At 51.3% G+C, this 15,666-nt stretch overlaps 1 protein-coding gene across 2 annotated transcripts; it reads right to left on the bottom strand.

Moving 5' to 3' along the window:
- Positions 1-5,805: 5,805 nt before the first annotated feature.
- On the bottom strand, positions 5,806-13,471 carry TMEM35B (transmembrane protein 35B). Of its 2 annotated transcripts, none has more exons than XM_061579381.1 (4): positions 13,398-13,471; positions 10,700-10,826; positions 9,302-9,482; positions 5,806-5,952 (listed from the first exon to the last, which is right to left on the bottom strand). In XM_061579381.1, the coding sequence occupies exons 2-4, from the start codon at positions 10,808-10,810 to the stop codon at positions 5,807-5,809; spliced, it is 438 nt and encodes a 145-aa protein (XP_061435365.1). In that variant the 5' UTR covers positions 10,811-10,826; positions 13,398-13,471; the 3' UTR covers position 5,806. The 2 variants fall into 2 exon arrangements, with proteins under 2 accessions (XP_061435365.1, XP_061435366.1); XM_061579382.1 differs by having other exon boundaries at positions 13,405-13,424.
- Between the last annotated feature and the right edge of the window lie 2,195 nt (positions 13,472-15,666).

The following is a 15,666-nucleotide window of genomic DNA, read 5'->3' as shown; positions in this document are numbered from 1 at the left end:
CTATATACTACACTATATACTACGCTATACAGTACACTATACGCTATACTATAAACTACACAATACACGATGATAATGTGCACGACTTGAGACATACTGGCACGACAAGACAGAAGAGGAAAGTGGAAACAACAAATGATGAAATGTAGCAGTCGACACACCTCCTACTACTCGGGGGCAGAGGTCGCAAACGGGTTTTGATTCCTTACCCGTACCCGTACCCGGCCGCACCAGGGTCGCAAACGGGTACCCGTACCCTACCCGATACCCGGCTACCCGTACCCGGCCGGGTATCGGGTAGGGTATGGGTACCCGATTGCGACCTCTGGGATGAAGCCATGTTGCAGGCGCGGGTGGTTTGATTCTAGGAACTTGAATTGTGAGAAGAGACAAGACGTTGGAAAATGAGTGACGAACGGTTACTCACCAGTGACTCACGGCCTACCGGTACCCGACCGCGCCAGGGTCGCAAACGGATACCCGTACCCGTACCCGGCCGGGTACGGGTAGCCAGGTATCGGGTAGGGTACGGGTATCGGGTACCCGATTGCAACCTCTGCTAGGGGGCTGTCTGCCCATGGATTGTGATGTTGATGATTATGTACATCATGAGTACGGCGACTCGCTGTTTGCATCGCGACCTGTGTAACCTCGATCTGTACCATGTAGCAACACCTGCACCGTACGCCAATGAACTCGTAGAGCCGAAAAGCTCATTGGGCGCGTCCCGCTGAAATAAAATCCCTCGATGGGTCTGGCTCACCCAAGAGCCACCAATAGATGTTCTACACAGGGTGGCCTCAGTGTCTGACTTACTTGGCTCACACATTAGACAACTGATGAGCTACTGACAACTGTGATTCACCTGGGGGAGCCTCGCAAAAGTATGGACGGGTCTGGCTCATCGGAGCTACCACCAAACCCAAACCACCACTTACCACACCACCACTCACCGACCCCTATACAGGCCTCACAACCACATTCTAGCCTGCACACCAAACCCACACCACCACTCACCGACCCCTATACAGGCCTCACAACCACATTATCGCCTGCACACCAACCCATACCACCACTCACCTTCACATCACACCACCACACACCACACCACCACTCACCTACCCCTGATACAGGCATCATAATCACACACCCCCAATGCCACACACCAATCCACACCACCAAGGCCGTACACTTTAACTGTGTTAATCTCGTCATAGTTTAAACTTTTCTTAACCTTTGATTTGTTTAAACTCCACTCGCACGCATCCCCGAGTCTCGATATCCCCATGGTTATTGTGACGTCACTTTTTTCTTATTTGGAGCTACCACGTGCTGCCCCCTATCGGCCGCAGCACGGGATGGCTCCAAATGACAATGGACGTCACAAAACCCAATTTAATTTAGTATTTGTTTACCCAATGGCACCTCCACGCTGTGTTATACTGGTAGGAATCTCCTGGTTACACCAGCCCACAGGGGATTATTGTGTCCGTCCGTCGTGCATCAAAAAATGGGAGGGGTGGGGCTGGGTGGAGAGGGGAGGGTGGGGAGGGTAGGGAGGGGCTGGGTGGGGAGGGTAGGGAGGGGCTGGGTGGGGAGGGTGGGGGAGAGGCTGGGTGGGGAAGGGCTGGGTCGGGAGGGAGGGGTGGGGCTGGGTGGGGAGGGGCTGGTCACCCCGTGGTGCCCTTATAAAACTCAACGTTTAACCTACTCACGCCGGCTTGTGCCCGCCCTCACAGTCGGGCATATTTGCGGAATACACCACGCCGCCGTTGACCCTGCAGGCCATTGACCGAGCAACCCGACGTTCCTACCAGCTCCCTCCGCAGGAATGTGTTTAACCGTGATATTATTCACTGGCGAACCCGGGGAAACGCGCCAGCGGCTCAGCGTTAATGTTGCGTTGCAGAGGGAGACGCAGTCGTAGCAGCAGCAGTAGCAGCAGCGGCGGCAGCAGCTCCCGTCGTTTTCATCAAGACGTCGTTACTCACCGCGGAGAACCGCAAGCGGCACGACCGACGCCGCCGCCACTCTACCGATAGCCGGCACCAAAAAAGCTGTGCCGCATGCCCGCTGCCTCCCTCCCTCCCCCGCCCATCGTGGTGGGAGCCTCAGCGTTGCTGCTGCTGCTTCCGGCGTGCCGTTTTACGTCATCCGAACGGAATCGGAAGGAAAGCTGACGATGTACGCGTGCAGGTGCGTGCGGCGTCGTAACCGCAGAAAGGGGTTCGATGCGGTATCGGTGATTTAAACTTTTATTGACGCTGCGATGCTCTTCATTGGCTTCAGGGTCCACTTTTCGCGTCGCGAATAAGCCACGGCGTGACACTAAAGCGTGGTGGTGTTTCATTCAGACGCTGTCTTCCCGACAGACCTGGTCTTCACCTGAGGACGGCTGCTTGCGTTGTGGCCGAAACGTCGTGAGAATTATTTTATTATGTTTTATTTTTGTTATTTTATTACTTCCCTTCTACGTGACTTAAATCGAAATTTGAACTAAAACCCCCGCATGGGTTTCATTCTTTGCGACCGATTACGGTTCCTGCTGCTGCTGCTGCCGCGAGCGAAAAAGCACAAAGCCACAACGGGCACGGAGCCTCGGCGGCCAAGCCGGGCGACGAACGCAAACGGACGACGCGGACACCGTCAAATCCCTTCTCCCGAAAAACCAAAAGAGACGCGAGATTCCTGCCATGTGGCCGCAAATCATCGCGTCTCCACAACCACCCACACAACCACCCACACAACCACCCACACAACCACCCACACAACCACCCACACAACCACCCACACAACCACCCACACAACCACCCACACAACCACCCCCATCGTGCCGTACGAAAGAAGAGGAAGGCAACCAGACATTGTGGAAACATTTAGCAGCGATTGTAGTGAAGGTCATCGTCAATCGGCGAGTTCCAATTAAATGACAACTCGCTGTTGCTGACGGCGACGATGACGATGATACCGGGTTGACGATGATGATGACAATGACGATACCGAGGGTGGCGATGATGATGTCGATGATGATGACGATGATGATGATGACGATAGCGAGGGTGGCGATGATGACGATGATGTCGATGATGACGATACCGAGGGTAATGATGATGATGACGATGATGATGTCGATGATGATGATGTCGATGATGATGATACCGAGGGTGGCGATGATGACGATGATGACGATTCTGAAGATGGCGATGATAACGATGATGATGACGACGATGATGACGATGACGACGATGACGAAGTCGTCCTTCCAATGAATCGCAATCGGACGTTTTGTTTCCCGACTAAAGCCCAAAGAGCTAAAAAACTCTTTAGTTTTCGGGGTGGGGGGTGGGGGCAGTGTTGATTGGGGGGGGTGGGGGCGACTCGGCTGGCAGGCGACGTCAAAGTATTCCACAATTACAGATTTAACCTAGAAAAAATTAACCCGTAAAAACAAAGTTTTTCATTATAAATCCTTTATATGCGTGGTGGCTCGAGTCCTCTCGTCCTCTGTCTTGAGATGGCTGCCACCTATGGGTCAGATGATTGTCTGCCACCATTAAGCAATTGGTAATTAAATATTTTTAAAAAATTCCCTAAACAGTGTCAAATTTTGGAATTTTTTTTCACGAAAATTAATTGTCTCGCACAACGAGTCTGTGTGCAAAATGTCAGCTCGATTGGATCACGGGAAGGGGGTTAAAAAACGACCGAAAGATTTGCACGGTCGTAAGCAAGCAAGCACTCAAGCAAGCAAGCAAGCAAGTGAACTTAATATAAAGGATTTAATAAATTAACCCGTAAAAACAAAGTTTTTCACTCTAAATCCTTTATATGCGTGGTGGCTAGAGTCCTCTCGTCCTCTGGCTTGAGATGGCTGCCACCTATGGGTCAGATGATTGTCTGCCACCATTAAGCAATTGGTAATTAAATATTAAAAAATTTCCCTAAACAGTGTAAAGTTGTGGAAAAAAATTTTCACGAACATTAATTGTCTCGCACAACGAGTCTGTGTGCAAAATGTCAGCTCGATTGGATCACGGGAAGTGGGTTAAAAAACGACCGAAAGATTTGCACGGTCGTAAGCGTGCAAGCAAGCAAGCAAGTGAACTTAATATAAAGGATTTAAAAATGCAAACAAAAAGAAACAACTCTGATAACGATATGCCTAGTCTCCATTGGTGTTGAACACCAATGGAGACTAGGCTCTAAGAAAAGCTGTCTCGGGTGTGGACCAATCAACTTCAAGGACAGTGCATATCGTTATCAGAGTTGTTTCTTTTTGTTTGCATTTTGACTGCTTGTGTTGTGGTTATTGCAAACATGATGCCTTGTATAAAGGTATCACTTTTTGTACCAGTTTAAAGGGTAAAAACCTACTACTATATTTTGCCACTGGTAAAAGAGGTCTCATAGTGACGATGATTTAGTTTGGTCTCTACATGACGATGATGATGTTTGGTCTCTACATGACGATGATGATGTTTGGTCTCTACATGACGATGATTTAGTTTGGTCTCTACATGACGATGATGATGTTTGGTCTCTACATGACGATGATTTAGTTTGGTCTCTACATGACGATGATTTAGTTTGGTCTCTACATGACGATGATGATGTTTGGTCTCTACATGACGATGATGATGTTTGGTCTCTACATGACGATGATTTAGTTTGGTCTCTACATGACGATGATGATGTTTGGTCTCTACATGACGATGATTTAGTTTGGTCTCTACATGACGATGATGATGTTTGGTCTCTACATGACGATGATGATGTTTGGTCTCTACATGACGATGATTTAGTTTGGTCTCTACATGACGATGATGATGTTTGGTCTCTACATGACGATGATGATGTTTGGTCTCTACATGACGATGATTTAGTTTGGTCTCTACATGACGATGATGATGTTTGGTCTCTACATGACGATGATTTAGTTTGGTCTCTACATGACGATGATGATGTTTGGTCTCTACATGACGATGATTTAGTTTGGTCTCTACATGACGATGATTTAGTTTGGTCTCTACATGACGATGATGATGTTTGGTCTCTACATGACGATGATGATGTTTGGTCTCTACATGACGATGATTTAGTTTGGTCTCTACATGACGATGATGATGTTTGGTCTCTACATGACGATGATGATGTTTGGTCCAAACAACAAGGGAAGACGAGGTGTGTTTACTGACCCTCATCCTGCTACCCCCCCCCCCCTCACTCGGCTCTCTCCTTCACAACTTATTGACTCATTCCTTCTCCACCAAATTCTACTCATTCCCTTTCTCCATCCATCCCTCGCTCCCTCCCTCCCTCCCTACTCTCCTATCCCCACTCCTTACCCTCACCTTCCCTGTCCTGCCTCCCTCCCCCCTCCCACCCCCCTCCCCTCCCTCCCACCCTTCCCCTCTCCCCCCCCCCCTCTCCCCTCCCACCCCCCCTTACCCCTCTCCCACCTCCCCACCCGCCTCCCTCCCCCCCTTACCCCCCTACCCCCCTCCTTACCTCCCCCCCCTCCCTCCCCTCTTTTCCCCCTACCCCCCTCTCTCCCCCCCTTCCCCTCTCCCTCCCCTCCCACCCCCCTTACCCCCTCCCTCCACCCCTACCCCCTTCCTCCCCCTCCCTCCCCCTCCCTCCCCCCCCCTTCCCACCCCCTTCCCACCCCCCCTCCCCTCGCTCCCACCCCCCCTCACACCTCCTCGCCGTGTATGAACCTCACCCGCTGCCAACCCTCATTCTCCCCCCCCCTCCCCCCACCCCTCCCCCACCCCACCCAGCCCCCCCCACCCCACCCAGCCCCCTCTCAGGAGGTTTTTGTCTTGAGGCGACCCCCAGTGGCCACCGGCTCCTTGGGCTTGAGCAGCAGCAGCAGCAGGAGGAGGAGGCAGACGGTGGCGGGGAGACACTGAACCAGGGGGAGCCCCAGGGACAGGAGGCTGTAGATGGCGCCTACCACACGGGGCGGACAGGCGGACACACTTGTAGACACCGTTACAACGCAGAACAGGCACCGTTATAACGAGCCCCCCCGTTATAACGCAGGACAGCGTTATAACGAGAGTCCCCGTTATAACGCAGAACAGGCAGCGTTATAACGAGCGCCCCCGTTATAACGCAGAACAGCGTTATAACGAGCGCCCCCGTTATAACGCAGAACAGGCAGCGTTATAACGAGCTCCCCCGTTACAACGCAGAACAGACAGCGTTATAACGAGCGTCCCCGTTATAACGCAGAACAGCGTTATAACGAGCGTCCCCGTTATAACGCAGAACAGCGTTATAACGAGCGCCCCCGTTATAACGCTAGAACAGGCAGCGTTATAACGAGCTCCCCCGTTACAACGCAGAACAGACAGCGTTATAACGAGCGCCCCCGTTACAACGCAGAACAGACAGCGTTATAACGAGCTCCCCCGTTACAACACAGAACAGACAGCGTTATAACGAGCCCTCCCGTTACAACGCAGAACAGACAGCGTTATAACGAGCGCCCCCGTTACAACGCAGAACAGACAGCGTTATAACGAGCCCTCCCGTTACAACGCAGAACAGACAGCGTTATAACGAGCGCCCCCGTTACAACGCAGAACAGACAGCGTTATAACGAGCTCCCCCGTTACAACACAGAACAGACAGCGTTATAACGAGCCCCCCTCCCCCCTTTATAACGCAGAACAGTGTTATAACGCGTGCCTCCATTATAACGCAGAATAAATAGTGTTATAACGTGGAACGAGCACAATTAGAACGCGGTTTATGAGCGGTCAACGATTAACCACTTTGTTGAACTTGCGTGGCTGAGTAGGATATACAGTAAAACCTCTGGTCACGACCATAATTCGTTCCATAACGTTGGTCGCAACCCGATTTGGTCGTGACGCGAACCTAATTTCCCCATTGGATTGTATGTAAATACGATGAATCCGTTTCAGACTCCTACGAACTGTATATAAATATTGTTTTTTTAAAAAGATTTAAGCACAAAAAGAGTTAATTATGCCATAGAATTCATAGTGTAATAGTAAACTAAATGTAAAAACATTGAATAACACTGAGACAACCTTGAACAACAGAGAAAACTTAAATTGCCGCGTCAAGATTTAGAATTGTTCAACAAGATGATTGTTTCGTCTGCTACATCAGTCGGTCGATTCTGAGAGAGAGAGAATAATCGTACGAGCAATTCATGTTTCTATTGAAAGTAAGTTAACAGTAATATTTGGGTACAGTATTGTTTTTGGAAGCATTCACCGTAATATCGTATGAACGTTTACTTCACCGCATCATCGTATGAATTTTCTGCAATATTTTGCTGTCTTTTCTTGGATTTTCTGTTTGCACTTAGTCACATATTCACTTTAAGATGTTTTTTGTTCATGTTTTTTGTTTGTTGCGGTTGCACCCGATTCAAGAGCCGAATGGCTCACAGGGCTACACCTAATACATGAACTTGAACTTGATGCAAAATTAATGCAAAAATACACAAAATACTGCGCAGAGTTCACAGCGAATGAGCGCACGTCTGACCGAGACCGATTACTAAGCAAGACTGACTGAGCAAGCGGCCACACGTGGGTCGCTGTTGTTTGTTGTAAACAAACAACAGGAAATTTGGCGCTTACAAAAAAAATGGCGCGGAAGGGCAAATCGGCCGCGGCCATGTTTGATCGCCACCCGAGTTTGTGTTCGTGACCAGATTGAAAATTTTTTAAATTTTTTTTGGTCGGAACCCGATTTGGTCGTGGTCAGAAGCGTTCGTGACCAGAGGTTCTACTGTAGTACTGAGAACGGTACAGTACGGTACAGTACAGGGAACGGTAGTTTGCGGAATTATACATAGTACAGTTTGCGGAATTATACAGTTCGGTACAGTTTGTGGGATGGTACAGTATTATACCGTTTGTGGGATGGTACAGTATGGTACAGTTTGCTGAACGATACAGTATGGTACAGTTTGTGGGATGGTACAGTATGATACAATTTGTGTGATGGTACAGTATGATACAGTTTGTGGGATGGTACAGTATGGTACAGTTTGTGGAATGATACAGTATGGTACAGTTTGCTGAACGATACAGTATGGTACAGTTTGTGGGATGGTACAGTATGATACAGTTTGTGGGATGGTACAGTATGGTACAGTTTGTGGGATGGTACAGTGTGATACAGTTTGCAGAACGATACAGTATGATACAGTTTGTGGGATGGTACAGTATGGTACAGTTTGTGGGATGATACAGTATGATACAGTTTGTGGGATGGTACAGTATGGTACAGTTTGCGGGATTATACAGTATGATACAGTTTGCGGAATGAAACAGTATGATACAGTTTGCGGAATGGTACAGCGTACCCTCTATCACTTGTCCCGCCATCTCAGCAGCAATAGCAGACGTAGCAGCAACATCAACAGCAGCAGAAGCAACAGCAGCAACAAAAGCAGCAGCAACAGCAATAGCAGCAGCAATAGAAGCAGTTGCAGCAGTAGCGGCAGCAGTAGCAGCAGCAGTAGCAGCAATAGCAGCAGCAGCAACAGCAGCAGAAATAGCAGCAGTAGTAGCAACAGCAGCAATAGCAGCAGTAGCAACAGCAGAAGTAGCAGCAGCAACAACAACAGCAGCAATAGCAGCAGTAGCAACATCAACAGCAGCAGAAGCAACAGCAGCAATAGCAGCAGCAGTAGCAGCAGCAGAAGCAACAGCAGCAGTAGCAGCAGTATCAGCAGCAGCAACAGCAGCAGTATCCGCAATAGCAGCAACAGCAGCAGTAGCAACAGCAGCAATAGCAGCAGCAATAGCAGCAGTAGCAGCAATAGCAGCAGCAGTAGCAACAGAAGCAACAGCAGCAGTAGTAGCAGCAATAACAGCAGCAGTAGCAGCAATATCAGCAGCAGCAGTAGCATCAGCAGCAGCAGAAGCAGCAGCAGTAGTAGCAGCAGCAGTAGCAGCAGCAGCAATAGCAGCAGTAGCAACATCAACAGCAGCAGAAGCAACAACAGTAGCAACAGCAGCAATAGCAGCAATAGCAGCAGCAGTAGCAGTAGCAATATCAGCAGCAGTAGTAGCAGCAGTAGCAACAGCAGCAATAGCAGCAGCAATAGCAGCAGCAGTAGCAGCAGCAATAGAGCAGCAGCAATAGCAGCAGTAGCAACATCAACAGCAGCAGAAGCAACAGCAGCAATAGCAGCAGCAGTAGCAGCAGCAGAAGCAACAGCAGCAACAACAGCAGCAGTCGCAGCAATAGCAGCAGCAGCAGTAGCAGCAGCAGTATCAGCAACAACAGCAGCAGCAGCGGCTACCGATCATGATGACGAGCAGCACGACGCCGCTCGCCGTCTGCAGGGGAGTGGGCCCCAGCACGAGGAGGATCCCGGGAAGGAGCTCCATCCAGCCGACGGTGGCCATGTAGAGGTCGGGCGGAGGTCGCCAGCCCAGCGGGGCAAGCGGGAAGACGGCAGAGAACTTGGAGAACTCCTCTTTCTGCGTCTCGCCACGCGACCGGAGGGGGACACGAGACAAGACACGAGACCAGACACAAGACGCACGGCACATGGGGGTTGATGGCGACGGCGGTGGAGGAGGTTCGTGAAGGACAGCGACAACAGCGGAGGGCGGAGGAACGACGCCGGTTCACAACAACGAGCGGAGCGCTGGGTGGCTAAAGCACAGCAAGTTGGCACAGTAGGGGGCACAGGTGGTGCATCAGCCAGTCATCTCGGTAATCTCAGTCAGTCGACCCATGGCACCTGCTGGGTCTGTCCCGTGACCTCCTGCACCTAGCCTGGCACAGCAGGGGGGTACAGCTGGTGGTGGTGCATCTACAGGTCATCTCAGTCGGTCGACCCATGGCACCTGCTGGGTCTGTCCCGTGACATCCTGCACCTAGCCTGGCACAGCAGGGGGGTACAGCTGGTGGTGGTGCATCTACAGGTCATCTCAGTCGGTCGACCCATGGGACCTGCTGGGTCTGTCCTGTGACCTCTTGCACCTAGCCTGGCACAGCAGGGGGGTACAGCTGGTGGTGGTGCATCTACCGGTCATCTCAGTCGGTCGACTCATGTCACCTGCTGGGTCTGTCCCGTGCACCTAGCCTGGCACAGAAGTCAACTCAGAGGACCGGATGGGTCTGTCCCGTGACCTCCTGCACCTAGCCTGGCACAGCAGTCAACCCATGGCACCTGCTGGGTCTGTCCCGTGACCTCCTGCACCTAGCCTGGCACAGCAGTCAACCCATGGCACCTGCGGGGTCTGTCCAGTAACCTCCTCCTGCACCTAGCCTGGCACAGCAGTCAACCCATGGCACCTGCTGGGTCTGTCCCGTGACATCATGCACCTAGCCTGGCACAGCAGTCAACCCATGGCACCTGCTGGGTCTGTCCCGTGACCTCCTGCAAGCAGGAGTGAGACAGAATTACACACTGGATGTATGTTGAACTTCTTTCGCACCGTACGTAGCCAACCGTGCTAACCTGTGGGTCTCTAGGTTGCTATGGGTAGTCTATGTAGTTCTCTATGGTTCTGGGTGTCTCTACGGGTCTCTGTGCGTGTATGTGGAACTTCGTTCGCACCGTACGTAGCCAACCGTGCCAATCAGTACACTTCACGCGACGGCCTTCCAAAGTGCACCTAGCCTGGCACGAATCGCCACGTCGTTGCCGTTGTCGTTGTTTGTCGTGCGAGCACTCGCGCGTGTTTACCATGTGCTGATGGACGTCTGGCGACACGAGGTCGGTGACCTTGACGAGCCCGGCCAGAGCGAAGAACGCCCCCAGGAGGCACCTCACCACGGTCAGCACGCGTGGAGCCATTGCCACCTTGACCACCCTATAGAGACATTGCCACCTTGAGTTCCCTACAGAGACATTGCCACCTTGAGTTCCCTAGGGAGACATTGCCACCTTGACCACCCTACAGAGCCATTGCCACCTTGACCACCCTACGGAGAAATTGACACCTTGAGTTCCCTACAGACACGTTGCCACCTCGAGTTCCCTACAGAGAAATTGCCACCTCGAGTTCCCTACAGAGACATTGCCACCTTGACCACCCTACAGAGACGTTGCCACCTCGAGTTCCCTACAGAGACATTGCCACCTTGAGTTCCCTACAGAGACGTTGCCACCTTGAGTTCCCTACAGAGACGTTGCCACCTCTAGTTCCCTACAGAGACATTGCCACCTCGAGTTCCCTACAGAGACATTGCCACCTTGACCACCCTACAGAGACGTTGCCACCTCGAGTTCCCTACAGAGACATTGCCACCTTGAGTTCCCTACAGAGACGTTGCCACCTTGAGTTCCCTACAGAGACGTTGCCACCTCGAGTTCCCTACAGAGACATTGCCACCTCGAGTTCCCTACAGAGACATTGCCACCTTGACCACCCTACAGAGACGTTGCCACCTCGAGTTCCCTACAGAGACATTGCCACCTTGAGTTCCCTACAGAGACGTTGCCACCTTGAGTTCCCTACAGAGACGTTGCCACCTCGAGTTCCCTACAGAGACATTGCCACCTCGAGTTCCCTACAGAGACATTGCCACCTTGACCACCCTACAGAGACGTTGCCACCTCGAGTTCCCTACAGAGACGTTGCCACCTTGAGTTCCCTACAGAGACGTTGCCACCTGGAGTTCCCTACAGAGACGTTGCCACCTTGAGTTCCCTACAGAGACGTTGCCACCTCGAGTTCCCTACAGAGACATTGCCTCCTTGAGTTCCCTACAGAGACATTGCCACCTTGAGTTCCCTACAGAGACATTGCCACCTCGAGTTCCCTACAGAGACATTGCCACCTTGAGTTCCCTACAGAGACATTGCCTCCTTGAGTCCCCTACAGAGACGTTGCCACCTCGAGTTCCCTACAGAGACATTGCCACCTCGAGTTCCCTACAGAGACGTTGCCACCTCGAGTTCCCTACAGAGACGTTGCCACCTTGAGTTCCCTACAGAGACGTTGCCACCTTGACCACCCTACAGACACGTTGCCACCTTGAGTTCCCTACAGCGACGTTGCCACCTTGAGTTTCCTACAGCGACGTTGCCACCTCGAGTTCCCTACAGAGACGTTGCCACCTTGAGTTCCCTACAGAGACGTTGCCACCTTGAGTTCCCTACAGCGACGTTGCCACCTCGAGTTCCTACAGAGACGTTGCCACCTTGAGTTCCCTACAGAGACATTGCCACCTTGAGATCCCTACAGAGACGTTGCCACCTTGAGTTCCCTACAGAGACATTGCCACCTTGAGTGCCCTACAGAGACGTTGCCACCTTGACCACCCTACAGAGACATTGCCACCTTGAGTTCCCTACAGAGACATTGCCACCTTGAGTTCCCTACAGAGACGTTGCCACCTCGAGTTCCCTACAGAGACATTGCCACCTCGAGTTCCCTACAGAGACGTTGCCACCTTGAGTTCCCTACAGATACGTTGCCACCTTGAGTTCCCTACAGAGACGTTGCCACCTTGAGTTCCCTACAGAGACATTGCCACCTTGAGTTCCCTACAGAGACGTTGCCACCTTGAGTTCCCTACAGAGACGTTGCCACCTTGAGTTCCTTACAGAGACGTTGCCACCTTGAGTTCCCTACAGAGACGTTGCCACCTTGAGTTCCCTACAGAGAAGTTGCCACCTCGAGTTCCCTACAGAGACGTTGCCTCAGCAGACAAGTGCACCCTACACACACGTGTACCCCATACACACACACACGTGTACCCCACACACACACACGTGTACCCCACACACACACATGTCCCCCCCACACACAAACGTGTACCACACACACCACACACACAGACACACGCGTACTCCACACACACACATGTCCCTCACACACGTGTACCACACACACACACGTGTACCACACACACACACGTGTAGAACATACACACACTTGCCCCCACACACACACGTGTACCACACGCACACACGTGTACCACACACACACATGTCCCCCACACACCACACACACACGTGTAACACACACACCACACACACACAGTGTACCACACACACGTGTACCCTAGACACACACACACGTGTACCCTAGACACATACACACGTGTACCCTACACACACACACGTGTACCCTAGACACACACACACACACACGTGTACCCTAGACACACACACACGTGTACCACACACACCACACACACACACAGTGTACACATACACACATGTCCCCCACACACCACACACACACGTGTGTACCCGAGACACACACACACGTGTACCCTAGACACACACACACACAGACGTGTACCCTAGACACACACACACCACGTGTACAACACACACACCACACACACACGTGTAACACACACACACGTGTACAACACACACACCACACACACACGTGTAACACACACACACGTGTACAACACACACTCACCACTCACTGCAGACTGGAATCGCGACTGTCACTTTCGAGGAATCACGGACGTCCGGTCTGTGGAATCGATTCCCTCCTTCAATCACCTCCCCAATAAAACGAATCCCGATTTCGATTCAGCGTTAAACGAATCGAGTGCGCGGGGAATCGACGTGTGAACTCGGGTGCTGGTGGTGCCTCGTTTGGTTGGTTCAACCTTGAACCGGTGGACATTGAACGTTGACCCAACGTTCAATGTTCAATGGCCCAACGTTGTTTGGCAAAAGTCTGTTTGTTGTTGTTGCGTAGCTGTCAAACCCTTAGGGGCCGTCCATAAATGACGTCACGCACCTAGGGGTGGGGAGGTGGGTCAGACATTTGTGACGATGTGTGACGAGGGGTTTGAGAAATGTGACGTCACATCAAAATGCTGCAACTTTAAACTATTGTCATTGTAGTGCGTATTTATTGTGGCGCTGCACTCTGATGTTGTAGGAGAAAACATTTATCGAAAAGTCAATTTAATTAAGTAGAACGTGTTGTCTATATTTAAAGTTGCGCATTTTGATGTGACGTCACATTTCTCAACCCCCCCCCCCCCTCGTCACACATCGTCACAAATATCTGACGCCCCCCCCCCCCCCCCAGGTGCGTGACGTCATTTATGGACGACCCCTTAGTTCCTGCAAGCAATGTGGGGTGAGCCCTTTTTAAAGCCTTCTAGTCAATAGCAGTATCTTAAAATCTACTCGGAATTTGACCGGCAGCCAATGAAGAGATAAGAGGACCTGGGTGTAATGTGCTCACGGAATTGGAATCAACTGACGTTGGCTGTAATTGGCCACGGTCCCACTTGAGTCGTGGAGTTCTGCCATTACTAGTACGGTACATTTCATAAAAGCGTGTTTTTTTTTTAAATATTACTTATTAAATGGAGGCCACGGACTGTACCGTATTTACCGGGTAATACTTCGCGCTACCTTTACCCTACCGGGTAATTCTTCCGAGCTACCTTTACCCTTTAACCCTTTACCTTACCCCTTTACCTTTACCCTTTAACCCTTTACCCTTTTACCCGGTAACAATAGTAAATTACCTTACCTTGCCGAGACCTAGTACGTGGTGTAAGCACTCTAGCAGCTGCATTCTGAACAAGTTGGAGGCTGCCCAGCACTTAAAGCGTTTCTGGGACTCAAACTCAAATGCAGGTACGGTTATTTGGGGCGCCACGGCGGCTAGGAGATGTTAACTACCTCGCCTGGGACGCTGGAGGTCGTGGGTTCGATCCTGACCCTGACGACTGCCGTGTATTTAGAGTTTGCGTGTCTCTATCTCTCCCCGGAGTCGCGTGGATTTGTCTCCGAGTCCCCCGGGATTTCCCCTCCACATTCAGAATGAAGGTCGCGCGTTTAGAGTATTCGGCTGCTATAAATGTCCACGTGATAAGATGGCCGCTTCGTTGAGCTGCCATCATTTGCGATGGCCAGGGTCGCGTTTTCCAAAAGAGCCACATGGCAACTCAGCGAGGCCTTAGCTAGTAAACCCAAAATTGTGGAATAGTTTGAAAAAGTAATTTCAACTGCATTCAGACATTGACACGAGTCGTCTCTTTCAGTTAGCGAACTTTATTTAACCAGTAACACAAAACACGTCTGCGGTAACACAACATGCGTCACAAAGAAAATGTCACGTGCTCTCTCCAAGCCGTTCGCCCCTCCTCCTTCTCTTCTCCACCAATCACCTGCTTCGTCTACACACCCCCCACCCACCCCTCCTACCCGTCCTCTAACCTCGCAATCCACCCGGGCCAATCGCACGGCCCGATTCCCATTCGTTAACAAATCAACACAATGTCGCCCTTCCATGACCCTTAGAATTGCGTAGAACCGCCGGAGTTTTAGAATCGTAAAACATTCACGTTCAGCAACGGCAAGAAGTGTCGACCACCGGTCAACGGTGACATGTATTGCTCAATACGTCACTGCGTGACGTAGGTTGACTCAGCCTCAAGCGAGTACCGGGTGCGATGTGCAAACATCGCGAAAGGGGCCGTCCATAAATGACGTCACACGATTTTGGACGATTTTTGACCCCCCCTTCGTCACACGACGTCACAAAAAGTCAGACCTCCCCTCAAATATGATGTCACAAAGCTCTGCCCCTCCCACCCCCCCCCCCCCCCCAAAAAAAATATGAAACATGCTTCAAATCGCTTTAAACTATTAAAGCGTGGCGAAGCGGGGTCACTGTGGGAACGCGTAGAGTAAGAAGGGTGAAGAGGGAACCAGGG

Source organism: Lethenteron reissneri, chromosome 69 (assembly GCF_015708825.2).
Source record: "Lethenteron reissneri isolate LAM-NWPU_2019-01 chromosome 69, ASM1570882v1, whole genome shotgun sequence".
Taxonomy (NCBI): domain Eukaryota; kingdom Metazoa; phylum Chordata; class Hyperoartia; order Petromyzontiformes; family Petromyzontidae; genus Lethenteron; species Lethenteron reissneri.
Note: the sequence above shows the minus strand (reverse complement) of the source record. Positions and strands in the feature narration are given on the sequence as shown.